Consider the following 14850-nt stretch of genomic DNA (forward strand, 5'->3'; position numbering starts at 1 on the left):
TTTGAAAAACACAACTTTAAATTGTGGGATAAATAATCAGTAGAGTTTTTTACCAAAGAAAGTGGTGTATTTGTTATTCCTTACAGCCCTTAAATTGAGATAGATGTTTCTATCCAAAAGATACACTCTAGTTCAGGTATACACTGTGTGGTTTTGGTTGACTTGCCTGAGGTCACTTACAGAGTAGAGGAGAACAATTGCCTTCATTTTATGGTTCTGTGACTACAGGAGTTACTGATTCATTTTCTGTAGTCTGTGTATTCTGGGAGAGCAGACTTGGTGATCAGTTTTCCCTTCTGACTCCAGAAACACTTAACCAGCATTCCTGTGGTGTACATTCTGTGTTTCCTTTAGCATGCACTGAGTACCTGTGTTGTGGTGGCACTGCGAGATCCATAGAGTCCAGCAGAAAAGCTTTTTTAATGTTCCCTTCATTACAAGTAGTTTGTTAATTATTCTGTTAGGTTCAATAAGAATGGAGTCCAAGATTGTTCAACTACTTGTAGACTAAATAAATATTTTTTCTCTCTATGCTCTAGTTTGGATTCCTACAGCCACAAAGAAGATGCATCTGCATTTCCAGGGAAAAGAGCATTGATTTCATTTCTTTCTTGGTTTGACTACTGTGATCAACTCATCAAAGAAGCACAAAAGGTTTGAAATGTGTTCAGATGATACAAATATATTCAGAAAAGAAGTAGTTCCAGTTGTTTCCTAGCTTCTGAGTTTGAGACACGCCATTTTGTACTTTTGTTTCAGACGACTGCTGTTGCTATGGCAAAAGCTGTGCGGGAACGATTCTTCATTGATGTTATGGAACCTCAGCTGATGCAAACGTGAGTAGCATCCTACAAGACACAGCAGAACAGAATCTGAGTCAAGCTAATTTTTAGGGAGTGGAAATCCTCTCCATATCTGATATGAAAATGTTTCATTCAGTTCAGAGATTGGAATCCTCACGTCAACTGCACTGTTGCACCGCATTGTTCGTCAGGTGACTTCGGATGTGCTGCTGCAGGAGCTGGTGTATTTTATCCTTGGAGAGCACAGGGAGCCAGAAACCCTGACAGACATCAACAGGCATCCATTGCGGCACAGGCTGATCGAGCACTGTGATCACATTTCTGATGAGGTGAGGGCTGGTCTGACACAGGAATGTCTGCTGGCCAGTTCTGGAGTGTGGAGATGCTGTAAACACACCATTGTGAGGAGTTCTCACATTTATGTCCAGTAACATTTTTTCCCAAGAAAGGGAATTCTGGGTCCTGGCCCTACAAATTCCCTTTAGAAAATGAAGTCAAGCTGTTTTCTCCACCTAGCAATATTTCTTTTTTTTTTTTCCCCCTAGATTTTTTGGTGAATTTGTGTGCCCACTATCCAGTTAGACTTGCTTGTCTGGAAGATAGAGTGAACTGAATTTTTGTAATTGCATTTTAATTTGTTGCTGTTGTTTTCCATGCTGTGTCAATTCGGTCTTATTATCATATAAGATATAGATAAAAACTTGGAGTTTATATGAACTAAGTGTGGTTGGAGGATATATGCAATGCCAATTAAAAGATGATGTGATAACTTTAAGCTCTTTGCATACACTAAGCATCATTAAAACAATTTAATTCAGTAAAATCTCTCCTCAGAAGCTGCTTGCTTCATTTTTTCCATGAAACAACCTCAGCCCTCTACTTTTTCAAATAGAAACTAGGGTTGCCTGAAATACAAATCTTTGTATTCTCTTACCCACTTTTTCAGTATGTCTACCTTCTCACCCTGTCAGAATGAGTTATCTCTGTAAATCAATTATCTTTGCAAGCACTAAGCACTCTCTCAAGCAGTCTTGAAAAATTGTCTTTGTATTGCTTAAAGTTTGTGTTCCTTTAAAAGCCTACATAACATCTCCATGTAAAAATCTTAGCCTATAGATCTAGTCACAATATCCCAGTATTACTTTCTTTTTTTTTTCTGGGTATTTATTACTAACTTTAGGTCCTGTTGTGGGTCTCATTTGCATAATGATAATCATATTCCAGCATGACTCCAACTGTAGAACAGAAAGCTAAATTCTGAGTTCTCTGTATGTTCTTTGTATTGTTATTTTGACAGATTTCAGAACAGGTTATTTTACAGGAAAAAAAGAAAGCATTCCCATGGTGATTTTCAAATGTATGTGAATTCTTCATCCATGTTTATACCACATGTAGCATCATCATTTCCATAATTTTTTTCCTTCCATAATGTCAATAAGTGATTGCAGTGTTCTAAGATGGACAAAGCAGATAAAAGGCAAAAAGCACAGGGCAGAGGTGCATCAGTTTATTGAGTTTTTACTCTTTCTGTTGCAGATCAGCATAATGACTTTACGAATGTTTGAGCACCTTTTGCAAAAACCCAATGAGCACATTCTTTATAATTTGGTTCTGAGAAATTTGGAAGAAAGAAACTACATGGAATACAAGCCTCCCTGTCAAGAAGATAAAGATGTGGTAGAGAATGGACAGATTGCTGGAGCAGTGTAAGTTTCATTTTTAAGAGAAGTTTTCACAACAAGTAACTTGGATCCTTATTTTTAGAACAAAATGGGTTTTTTTTCCAGTAATTGAAAGAAAAGTGAGCCTGGAGAGCACTTGAGTGCTCTATGTATTAATCCATATCCGTAAAGTGATGCAGAAATTCCTACATCAGCAGCTTATGGAAACTCTTAGAACAGGAACAGAAAATCTAAAATTACCACAAGCCTCTTTACAGAACAATAGACACTCAGAGGTCTTCGTGTCTCAATTTATTTATGCATCTACCAAGTTTAAATCTATGCATATTTTATTGCAATCAGTGAGAATGTTCTTGCAGTCAATAACTTCAGTGTTTTGCTTACATTTATGTTCCTAGTAATTTTTGATGGAAGAACATTTCTGAGGCACTACATAAAATAAATAAATGCAATACTGAGGCACTACATAAAATGTATTTGCTAGGTAACTCTTATAACTCAGTGTTTTAGTGAAGGAGAGGTAAGGACTGGCCACACAAACCATTTTAGTCATCTAGAATAATTTAAATGTGTCCTGGAGTAAAACTCTCTCATGTGAAAAATGTGGCTAAGAAGTTTTAAGTGACTTGATGCAGTAATTTTGTCCAAGTCAAAAATGTCTCATCTGTTGTTCACTTTGTTGGGTATTTGCAAAGGTTGGTATTTCTGCATATTAATTATGTAATACATTATGGATATTATGTTCTGGAAAACATCCTCATTTTTCAGAAAGGAAAAACAGCCTACCTTGTGACCCAGAGATTTTCCTGCCTTCCATAACATTCTGTGGATGATTATGTTTTTGTCTGATGTAATTTCACAGAGATCTGGAGGAAGATCCATTATTTACTGATCTGTCTCCAGATAACACATTGTCAGCTCAGGAGTGGCTCAGTGCTTCTCCACCTGTCAGTCCAGAACATCCAAAAAATGATGGGAAGACTGAAGTTCATAAAATTGTAAATAGGTGAGTTGAAACAAAGACTTGAGGAAATGTCTGAATGTGTGGGTGTCTGCACACACTGTGCAAATTAAATGTGTACTCTGTAATGGATGTTATTCTGTGCCAGCTGGGAAAATTACTCCACAGAAGGAAATTGTGGCATTTTATCAGAAAGCTACTTCTAAAAGATTAGAGCTTGCATTAATTCAACATAAATGAGAAAAATAGAAGAACTTTGCAGCTAATGGTTGAATACTCAGAATTCACAGTTATAAAAGTTGCTTTTTGCAGAAATATTTGCTGTACTTGAAATGCTGTTACAGGACTTGACCTTTCTGGACAAGTCTGGGGAGTCTTGCCATAAACCTTTCAGGGGAAAAAAACCCCTCAAACTTTCTTAGAACTTCAAAGTTCCATCAATACATAGATAAAAGGAAATAATTGCCATGCTAGAGATAACCTTCTGTTCCCTGAAAGTCAGAGGGCACCTGTGTCACCTGTGGCATACCTCAGTGCCTGTCAGACTCACTGCAAATTGGATTCACAAAGAGGACAAGCTCTGCTCTAAGCAACTTAGGGATGGTAATTCTCTTAGGAACTAATATTAGGACAAGGGCTGTTTGCTCTGTCAATACTTGGTAGCAGAGCAGCACTGGTGTGTCAGTGCTGACCTATCTGCCTGCCCAGAAATAATCAAAGGTGTTAGCCAAAGGAAGCAAACAGCCCAGGGACAGCCAGGACACAGTGACTTCATCACTTCTTGCCCTCTATTCCCCAGTATTGCTATTTATAGTTTATGGTGGACATGGTTTGGAGCAAAGACACAAAGAATACTCTCCTAAATTCACCTCGTGTAACCTGCATCAGGGAATAGAAATGTTTTGTGATTTGCAGTGTCCTGCAAATTTGTATTTTTTCAGATAAAGATGAACTCCACATGACAAGTCAGCTACTACATGTTTCTGCATATAAATTCTAGAGGAATGTCCAGCAGTTCTTGGGGTATAATGAAGGCTGAAATTTGGAATCAGGGTCCAAAGACTGGGTTTTATTTTCTCTCCCAAAATGTCAATGGGTGTAATTTTTTTTTAATGTTAGTAATATTATTCAGATTTCCTGATGCATTTTACGTCAGACATTGGTGAAGTAATAAGGACAGAGTATTTGACTACACACCTGGTAAAGGCAAATATACTTATAACAGGGACATTTATATGCAAATACTCCTGATATGTCTTAGATGTTCATTTTTTGCTACACCAAACTGGTAAATTAAACTACCTATGAAGTAGTTCAAGAAGAATTTTAACTGTAATTCTTCTTCTCTTTTGGTTCATTTATTCCCAAGTATACTTTGGTTTAGCTCTAGTAAGATAGAATCTGACCTTTAGCAAATACTTGACCTATTTATGAATATTCCCTTTAATCTCCATTCTGTCTCCTGAGTCTCAGAAAATGCTTGCACTGATGACTTTACCTCTCATGCCAGATACAAAACTTCTCAAGTATATACCTTGTTATGACCTATAGTAGTTGGAATATGTAGGCTTAAATAGATGCTGTGTTCTCTGTTCTTCACATAAAGTTATGGTAGAGTGTGTGGATTAATTGGCCAGACAGTTCAGCATTGTGTGTACACTGCTGCAGATGATGAGAAGGTATTGATCTGGTGCTCTGTGGAATATAGTCATTAATGTACTTTTTTTTTTCTTCAGTTTTCTCTGTCTTGTACCTGATGAAGCAAAGTCATCATACCATGTGGAGGGTACAGGTTATGATACTTACCTCAGAGATGCCCACAGACAAGTAAGTCAGTGAACTCTTCCTTACTCCTTGAGAATTTGAAATGCTGGTGAGAATATACAAATGGTTCTGTAAATAGTACTATTAAATGCATCTTTTGGTAATGGAAGATGGGAAAATTCAATTTTCATTTTTAATGAAAACTTACCTTTGGAGATTTTTTGATGATGAATTCACCTTGTATTGCACTAGTGGGAATAATGGATGACATTAAATGCATTAATATTCATATAACAAATACAGCAAGAGAAAACCTGAACTGCAGATAGATTCTTAATTTGCTTCTGCATTTATCTGCATTCTCTTGGAGAATTGCCTGCCAAGCTGTTTGAAAGAACTAAAGAGAAATTAAAATGCTGCATAGGAGTTATGCAATCTGGGACTTTGCAAATAAAGGCTCATCTCAGGGAAGGCACAGCCTAAGGCATTCAGGTTTGAAGTTGGGAGGTGGGGTAGTCAGGGAAAGCTTTGTGATTTACTGTCTAGAAATAAATGCAAGTTTTGCTTTTACAAACATAGTTTCCTTGGTCAGAGGAGAGTCACTGTTTACAGCTTTCTTATTGAAACCTTATGAATCTTCTCAAATAGAAAAATTTATGCAAAGGAGCAGAGTAACTCAGAGCTATATTTAGTAGGTAATTCAAAAATTCCATAACCTTGGAATTATGTTATCAGCTGCTAAAGATAGGACATGTGGATTTCTGGATTTGTATTCCTTCATCTGTAGTCTCTCCTGAAAAGAAAGGGAATAGAAAGTAGAGAATAAGGAAACAAAGGTTGATGTAAAATTCCCCTATGTTGTATTCTTGGATGCCAGAAACCACTTATCATCTTCGTCTTTCATTCATGTCTTGGGAAAAAGAGTGTACTGGGAGTTATTAGAGAGCAGAATTGGTTTCTGTCACTTCCTGACGATGATATGGCTGCTGTTAAAATATTTCCCCCCTAAGAGTAGCCCTGCCTGTTGCTGTTATTACATCCAAATAGCTGTTCTGCTTCCTTATTGCTATTCCTGGAAGCCTGCAGTAGTAGGTAAGCTACAATCAATGCAGAATTTTTGAGTGTTTGCTGATTCTTTTGCCTCCGTTTCTTCCTGTGTTCTTTATTTTCTCTGTTTCAACTTGTGCACCTTTCAAGGTGTAATTCCTTGCAAGTGAGGCATCAGGCAGCACAAAGCAAATATGGGGCAAGGTAGAGAAAGACTGCCAGGGGTGTTAGGAAACAAAGAGAGGGAAGAGGAAGCCCTGAAATACTTTTAGTTTGTATGTTCTGCATGTACAGGTGCCTTTCCTGTCCTGGGAATTAGGGAGCAGAATGGTTTCAATAGCAAGATCAACTACACATAATGCAGTAGAAGTGTGGAAATCTACCCTCAAGAAGATGGTTAAGAATGCAATCCTTGCTTCAAAAGAGCCCTGATTAGGTTGTGGATTGTTGGTGTTGCTTTGTGTTTTGGCCCCAGCTGCTTTTTGGGAGCTCTCTTCTCCACTTACTCCTTCTCAAACTACTCTAGTAGCAGGAATATCCCCAGGAAGATGAGGTGCCTGCTGACAGTGGTTTTACTGATAGTGTTTACTTTAGAATGACTGATCTTTTAGAGCTTAGATTTATCATTTAGCTACAGATTATGGTTTTAAGGTGTATGGACTATCAAAGGAAATGAAATGGTTTCCATGGAAATTGAAGTGTGTTTTTCTCACTTCTTTTTTGTAGTTCCGGGATTATTGTGTCATTTGCTTACGGTGGGAGTGGCCTGGATCTCCCAGATCTTTGGAAAAGTGCAATTTAGAAGCGTCATTCTTTGAAGGACACTTCTTGAAAGTTCTGTTTGAAAGAATGGGGAGGATTCTTGATCAGGTAAGAAAAAACAAGTTAAGAATCCATTTCTGATCCTTTCATCACTTTTAAAGAGCTGATCACCATCAGTGAATTCCCATCACTGTCTATTATAGTGCCATATTATTGTGTAATGTGCCATTTTCTGGTCATAAGCCTGACAAGAGCCATTTGCACATACAAATACACAGGGAACATGTGCAGGAAGCCAGGAGTAGCCTCTGGGCCAGCTCTGTGAGTGTTCATGGGAACACTCTGATATGAATCTGTGATACCAGAAAGCTTTGCAGAGGTAGTAGCTCTCACTAACTTCATTTCTGACAGAAGATAGCTCAGGCACACAAGTGAAGTAACTTGTTTCAAAGACCTCATGTACTAGACACTACCTTCTTCCTCCTGCTATTGCAAGTTTCTGTAGAACTGACTGTGCCCTAAGATTTTTTTTAAATTTCCTGAACTACAAAATTTCCTGGGTTTAATCTTTTTAGCTACAGGGAATTTTTTTAGAATTTATCTGATATGGGGCCATTTAACTGAGTCTGCTGACATATGGACAGAAATAAAAGCTCTGTGAAGAAGCAGCTTTCTTTAATGCTCTCAATTAGTTGGAATCACAACAGCAATCTGTCAGAACAATGCAGCACGTGTTACTCCTTTGTTTCCTTCTCCTCTTGTGAACACCAGATAATGCTCATACCTTCAAAGCTTCCTAATGAATTGTCTGACTCAAACAGCTCTAAAGACCTTCTCCTACAGTTCAGCTAGGTAGGCAGTGAATAGATTTATGGAAGGAATTTTTGTCTCTCTCTGCAGAGTAACTCTGCAATAATAACTCAAAATGTAGTGATCTCTTTTACCTGTAACATCTGTGGTCCAGGGGCTGAAAGCTTCATTTGTTAGGAGATTGGGATGGATCTATTGCTGGAGTGCCAAGTACAGAAATAACTGCCACTGACTGGAAGAAATAAGTGCTTTCATTTCAAAAGATTTATGAGGCAACTTTGCAATGCAATAGTGTGTGGTAACAAGTTCAAGAATAAGATACCTAAATATTACTTATGTGGGCACATGTAGTCACTGGAAATTTTGTCAGAACAGCCCCAGTAGTCCCTGGGGCTCTTAGGCTGAAAGGCAAGTAGGTGTCTCTTTCAGAGCAAAGTGAATCACTCAGCTTCCTCAGCTCTGTGGACTGAAAGCTCCACTCAGGTGCCTGAGCTCAGGTATCTGTTGCCATTTTTGTGGTGTCCAAGATACTCCCAGAAGTTTGTGGTTACAACACAGATCTTGCAGGATCCACCTTCTGTGGAACCATCGAGAGACCAGCAGATACTTGGGAGCATCTGAGATGGCAGGAGATGTTTGTGTGTGGGCAGGTGTATGAAGTGACAGATCTCTGGTGAGTCAGCTAATGAGAGCTTAGACATGTAGACATGGCTAAATGTATCTGCCTTAATCTGAGGCTGAATTAATCCAAAACTCTCAGATCTGAAACGGGGAAGAATCTGTTCTCTTATTCTTCAAGTGCTGACTTGAGAGCATAAAGATGAGAATTTGAGGTCATTGAATCCTCCTCTTCCAGGTGTGATGATGCCAGTGAGGGTATTACTGCCAATATGCAGTCAGAGATTAAATGAGGGGCCTGTAATCCACTTAGATCAACAAGACTGATTGACACAGAGGTGTACCAAAGGAATGTCTGTCCTTCTCTTGTCCACTTAGTTTGTTGTGCCATTGAAAAAATGGAAGGAGGTTCTACTAGTTTGCAAATTCTGGGCTGAATTAAAATGTCAGCTTGTTTTCACTGGGATGACAAAATCAAAGACAAAATAAAAGTTTTGAAACATAAAGAAGCCATGGTGAAAATTCTTGCTTTTATAGAAACAAGTTTCTTACTAGAATGGTCAAATCCTTTAAATTAGGCACCTTTTGTTTCCTGGAAATTTAGGTACTGTTTTAGTCCTTATGACTGCTAAGTATTTTCCAGCATCTGACAGTGTCGCCTCTCCCATTTGATTGATTTGGGGAAGGGAGGTAGACAAGAAGCTCAGAATTTCCTGCTGCTTTCCCAGCCCAGCCCAGCCCTGGTCCCATCTCCCATAGGTTGCTGCCACAAGATGGCCAGGCCTTCTGCAGTGGTTCTTCCCCAGAAAAAAAATAAAGTAGAAGAGAAATAACGTGTCAGCTGTAAACATGGATTGGTCTCTGGCAATTTCCTGAGCTCATATACTTTACAATTTCCCAGGAGAAGCAAGCAGATGTTTAATCTAGGCTGATTCCATGCTATTTCTTTAGCAGAAGAAATGTTTTACAGGAAGAGGACTTGCCCTGCAATAAATAAGTGTGCAAAAGCTTCAAGTGGTTGTAGTAGCAATGCAGATAATAACATCTAATGCCCGACTGTCATAGTCACAGCACTGCTGTTGTGAAAAGCAGAGGTTGGGCCTGTCTTCTAATCTCACTTTTTATCTTTATTTATTCATAACCCTGTGGAAAAAGTTCTGGTAGTTAAATAAACATGAGGTGGATAAAAAGAAGCCAGCATGAAAATGACTAAGCAGTGTGTTTCCCTCTTTTTGCAGCCCTATGATGTAAATTTACAAGTTACGTCAGTGTTGTCCAAACTGTCCCTGTTTCCCCATCCTCACATACACGAATACCTTCTGGATCCTTACGTCAACCTCGCCTCTGGCTGCAAGTCTCTCTTCTCTGTGATTGTCAGGGTGAGTAAAACCAGCAATAATTACACATGGCTGTACAGCGGTAATATGTTTAATAACTTTGTCATTAGTTCTGGTAGTTGCTGGGTATTTTATATTGGTAAATGTTTGTCATTGAAAGCTGATTTCGAGTCAAGATTGGGCCTACATGGGTATCTCTGCTTACACTTTTTTTTTTTTTTTTCTGATGAAGGGTGTTCTTGATAATTAAGTCCTGGATTTATCAAAAGTCCCCTTCTTCTCCAGTTCCATCTCTTCCTGCCAGACTTGCATCCTAGAAGTGCTGGCTGGGTGCCTGTCACACTGCAGTGTCCTCAGTCAGAATACAGAATCCCTCTCTTACCCCACGCACCAGCTGTTACAGGGTTGGTCAGGAGCCTGATAATGATGCTTGCCCAAGTAACAGAGGGCTTGGCTCCCTTTCTCCCCAGCAGCCCTCCCTGTTCCAAAATACAGCCTTCACTCTCCCCCTTGTGCTTTCATGGGGCCCAGGAATTCACTGGTTGATTGTCTGTGTCAACATTTAAAAAGACAAATGAATCATTGATGTAATTAAAATAAGTAATGCCATTTGTGACAAGAGCAAGTAAGGCTTTTGTATTTCTTTACTTTCTGCACTCACTCACCCTCTTGGGCACAGCAGCCTCTCTGCAGGCTGTTCTGTGAGCCTGTGAGGATGCTGAAGTGGGCTCTGAAGCTGCCATTGAACCTTGCTGCCAGGCACTCTGCAGAGGTGTTAACTTTGTGTGTTAATGGCCTGGGCTTTACAGGTGGTCGGGGACCTCATGGTTAGAATCCAGCGCATCCCAGATTTCACTCCCAAACTTCTGCTGGTCAGAAAACGCCTGCTGGGCTTGGAGCCAGAAGGGCCCATGTGAGTAAACACATTGCTCGTTCTCCGAGACGCGTGGCTGGGTTTGTGTGCCAATCCTGACTCCCTGCAATTCTCTTCCTGTCCCAGCATTGACCACATGACGTTACTAGAGGGCGTGATTGTGCTGGAAGAGTTCTGCAAGGAGCTGGCGGCGATCGCCTTTGTCAAGTACCACACCTCAGCCACGCCCTGAGCAGCCCGGCCCCGCCGGAGACAAGGCGGTGCCTCCCGGCGGTGGCAGGGGATGTTGGGAAGACAGGTTGCTTTCACCAGATGTTGAGATTGCAAATGGACTTGGAATATGAGCAAAGGCATTTGGGGAGAAACCAATACACGGCATTTCTAGACCCTGTGTGAAGAGCTGCAAAAGCTGCATGAAGAACCACAGCCATCAGACCTTGGTTATTCTGATGACAATGTTTAGAGAGTTTGGGCTCTTGTATGTCCTGGGGCTCACATGCAACAATTTGCTCTTTGTGACCATATTACTTTTTAAAAAGCAAATTAATTTTATAACATTTTTATGTCTTGATACTTCTTCTTTTCAGTTAGATATATGAAAGAAAAACACACCTATAGTTGCAACGTATTTTATTAAAAATGAAGAAATTAAAAAAAATCCACCAATCCATATGCAACAGGATATGTTAATGAGGGATCATTTTGCTTTTGGTAGATCTTAAGTACAGCTCTGAGCTTGATTCCTCATTGGTTTACTCCAAGAAATCTATCAGTCTAAAATCAATACTAAAGAAATTAATCCTGATTCGGCATTACATCCATAACAAATATATCTGAAGTGTACATGTGTGTAGCATGTTTGTCATTCCAAGTGATTGGTCTCCAGGTCATCCATGTAACTAATTAGCTTTAGCTTTTTACATGGGAGCTCTAGTTGTTAGGCTCATGTCACCTTTACATTATAGGTTGATTATAGGTCATCAGTAGTTGTTGCTGAAACAGCATTTTTAATTTCTTTTAAATTGGTATTAGTCTGAATTGGTTGAAGAATCCTTTGTGCCTTGAAAATTGACAGCATAAACATTTTGTTATTTTGAGAGACATTTTTATTGCTTATCTAACCATCACAGTGATGCCAACTCAGTTAAAGCATTGATAACTTATTTAGGACCAAAATTTGCACTGCTTTTCACAGTGCTGGGATGCAGGAATGCCTCTCAGTGACTTCCTTTCCATGTGAATGCCATCAGCCAGGGCAGGCACTGGCATTGCAAGCAGAGGCCACCTCAGGGTGCTTTGCTTCTGCCCTCCAGAGGCTCCTCACAGCCAGCAGCCTGTCTGGACCTTGCAGTCACACCCAGTGACCTGTGCTGCTCCCCTCACTCGTGGGTAGGACCCCTTTCCTCTCCTTTGAGCAAGGCCAGGTAGAGCTCAGCTCCTTCTGTTTACATTGCCTTTCCTCGTTTGTCTTTCCTCCCCCCTGTTTGCACAGCTAATGCCCATTTCAGATGTCACTGCTCATATGCAAACATGGACTAATTTATTCAGTCACTAGAATTGCTCTGAATTTACATGACTGTACCTAGAATCAGATTCTGCTCTTTGAAACAAGCCTTTGAGGTCTTGTTTTTTAATATTTATGGAAGCTGGATATTAAGAGACCTTCTAAGTTAGCAGGTTAATTAGAACACTGTCACAGTTAATGGGCTAAATTTATTCTTGTCACCAGTGAAGAGCATCCTGCTGTAAAAGCTTCCAGTACAGGATCAGCTGTAGAAAGCAGTTCTGGAACTGGGGAAACGTTTTGGTAGGTAAAATCTGTATTCAGTGGCTCCCTGTACTGGGACACTTTTGTAAATACTCTTGCATTTCTCTGGCAAACAAAAGCATGCTTTACTTCTTCACCTGTTGGGTTTTTTTCTGCATTTAGCTCCAAAGTGTTTTCAGGTCCAAGTAGCATAGTAGGACAAAATTTGAAAAAAATGCATTTCATTTTCTTCTTGAGAAACATACCTTGAATATAACAAATCATTTTTAGTGATCTGCATTGCAGACAGTCCACATTAGGACCTTACTTAATACCTGACACATAGTTTATAATATGTTGATCTCTATGCAGAGTGATGTTTAATACGTACATTTGTTGTTTATAAGGTCCCAATTCAGCAAAACAGTTAAACATAAACTTAATTTAAAGTATTTTTTCCTTAAATCCCAATCTTTTACATGAACAAAGTTAAGTAGTTGAGCAGAAATGCTGATGCTTTTCTGAATTTGGGTCTTTGTTGGTTTTGCTTGAGCTTAATTACTTTTTCCGCAAATCATCTATTTTTTTTTTTTTTTAAGTATGTGATCCAGAATACTTGTAATGTCCCAGTTTCAGTGGAAACTGGAAATGATAATACTACTGTAAAGGAAAGTGAGCGAAATGTTAAACAAAACTTGCAAGAGCATTCCAAGTAATACAAGAATTGATAAAGCCATTCAAGAGTTGCCTGATCTCAAATGAAAGCATTCACATCCCTTCCTTTGTCTGGCTGTTTTCACTGGTAGCAGAACTCCTTACTCTGAAAGGCTGCAGCCTCTGTGGTGTTCTGATGCAAAGCACTGCAGAGCTGCAAACACAGCTCCTTAAGCTTGTCCACGGCAAAAATAAGTAGATAGAACTATGATCACTCTTAAATTCAGTGATTGTTCAGTCTCCAGTGATATTGTGATGTTCTCTTTCAAACCACATGTTAATTAGTTGATAAATTTATAAGACATGGATCCATCCTCACACAAGTGAAGCCATCCTTAAAGCTGCTTTAGCCTAAACTGCTTTTGTGCGTGCTGCCTACAAACCCTTATTACCATACTGATGACAATGACCTTTATTTTTGTAAAAGTGCTTTAATCTTTCTTAAGAGATGGAACTCATTTAATTTTTTTTGTGGTGATATTTTTCATGCACTTTTTTTAATGATTAGAAGTTAGTTCAGGTCCATGTTTTCACCTTTTTGATCTATGCATGTCATGAGGAGCCCATTTTGTTTCTGTGTGCATATGTTTGTATGTGGTTATTTATTACCCAGATAGGGCCACCAGAGAAAATACTTGGCCTGAAGAGTTCATGGCTTGTGCAGATCCTCCAGATGTCAGTGGGAAAGACAAGTGCTCATCACCTTAGAGAATGGGGCCATTGGTATTAGATTGAAATACTTGAGATGGGATACTAGAATAATTTTTTATTTCAAAAAGCAGATCCAAACCACATTCTAATCCTGATGCACATGTGTGTAAATAGAAGCATTGTTTTATTTTATTTTTTTTGTTGTTCATTTATAGTATGTATTTGATTTAGACTCTGATTTAGAAATTTTTGTAATAAGCCATGTGCTAGCTCTGGTAGAACGAGTTTGTCCTTAGGTTCTCCTATGACTGTAATATTCCTGGTATTCAGATTCTGTCTGTGTAATGTTCTTACTCTATATTTGTCTGTGCAATATAAAAGCTGTGACTTGATGCACAGCTTGAGTCTGGTTGTACATCACCTATGTATATATATACATATATATATATAAAAGGACCAGAATCCCGAGCTTGCTTACACTATGATTAGTGTAAAGATTGCCACACTTCATTTTACAGGGCACGAGTAATCATGGAATGGCTTTGTAAATGCATGGTAATTTCTACCATAACCTGCTGTGCAATCTCACAGGTGACATTTTATTAGTGCTCTTTGTCTTGCTAGAAGAAATACTAACCTGAAGGACTTGGTGAGATTAAAGTGTCTTGGAGTAGACCTGGGGCTACATGGAAAATCCATATCTGATATTGCATATCATACAGGGTTTTCAAACCATGTCCTCAATGCTTCTGTGCCCTGTAAAATAGTGTAATTATATAAAATATATACTCCTTGTTTTGCCTCCTGCCTTGTTTACATTAAACAGAGGATATTCAGTAAAAATTTTCTAATAAACTTTGTGTAGGTCACTTACTAACAGTGTTGCCAAGGTTTCACCGATGTGGGAATTTCCAGTGAGGAATTGTTGAAACTGCCACATTACCAGACATACAAGATTAAGTTTTATGAAGGAGGTTGTGATAAAACTCAACTTTTTGTGCTAAGAAATGCATGGAGGATTAAAAGGGATATTCTCAAAATAAATTAATTTCAGTGAAGCAACTGCTTCTATTATTACAG

The 14850-nt window shown here is 39.0% G+C and overlaps 1 protein-coding gene across 7 annotated transcripts in view; it reads left to right on the forward strand.

The window, feature by feature from the left end:
• Nucleotides 1-14613, forward strand: part of FHIP2A (FHF complex subunit HOOK interacting protein 2A) — a 34149-nt gene extending 19536 nt beyond the window's left edge. For all 7 annotated transcript variants that reach the window (XM_064431384.1, XM_064431381.1, XM_064431385.1 and 4 more), the window contains 10 exons: nt 540-654; nt 760-836; nt 940-1132; nt 2340-2509; nt 3348-3491; nt 5183-5273; nt 6984-7127; nt 9686-9826; nt 10594-10697; nt 10785-14613. In XM_064431384.1, the coding sequence (XP_064287454.1) occupies nt 540-654; nt 760-836; nt 940-1132; nt 2340-2509; nt 3348-3491; nt 5183-5273; nt 6984-7127; nt 9686-9826; nt 10594-10697; nt 10785-10890 (1285 nt within the window). In that variant the 3' untranslated portion in view covers nt 10891-14613. The remainder of the gene's footprint in view (nt 1-539; nt 655-759; nt 837-939; nt 1133-2339; nt 2510-3347; nt 3492-5182; nt 5274-6983; nt 7128-9685; nt 9827-10593; nt 10698-10784) is intronic.
• The last annotated feature ends 237 nt before the right edge of the window (nt 14614-14850 follow it).

Source organism: Passer domesticus, chromosome 8, assembly GCF_036417665.1.
Source record: "Passer domesticus isolate bPasDom1 chromosome 8, bPasDom1.hap1, whole genome shotgun sequence".
NCBI classification, from domain to species: Eukaryota; Metazoa; Chordata; class Aves; order Passeriformes; family Passeridae; genus Passer; species Passer domesticus.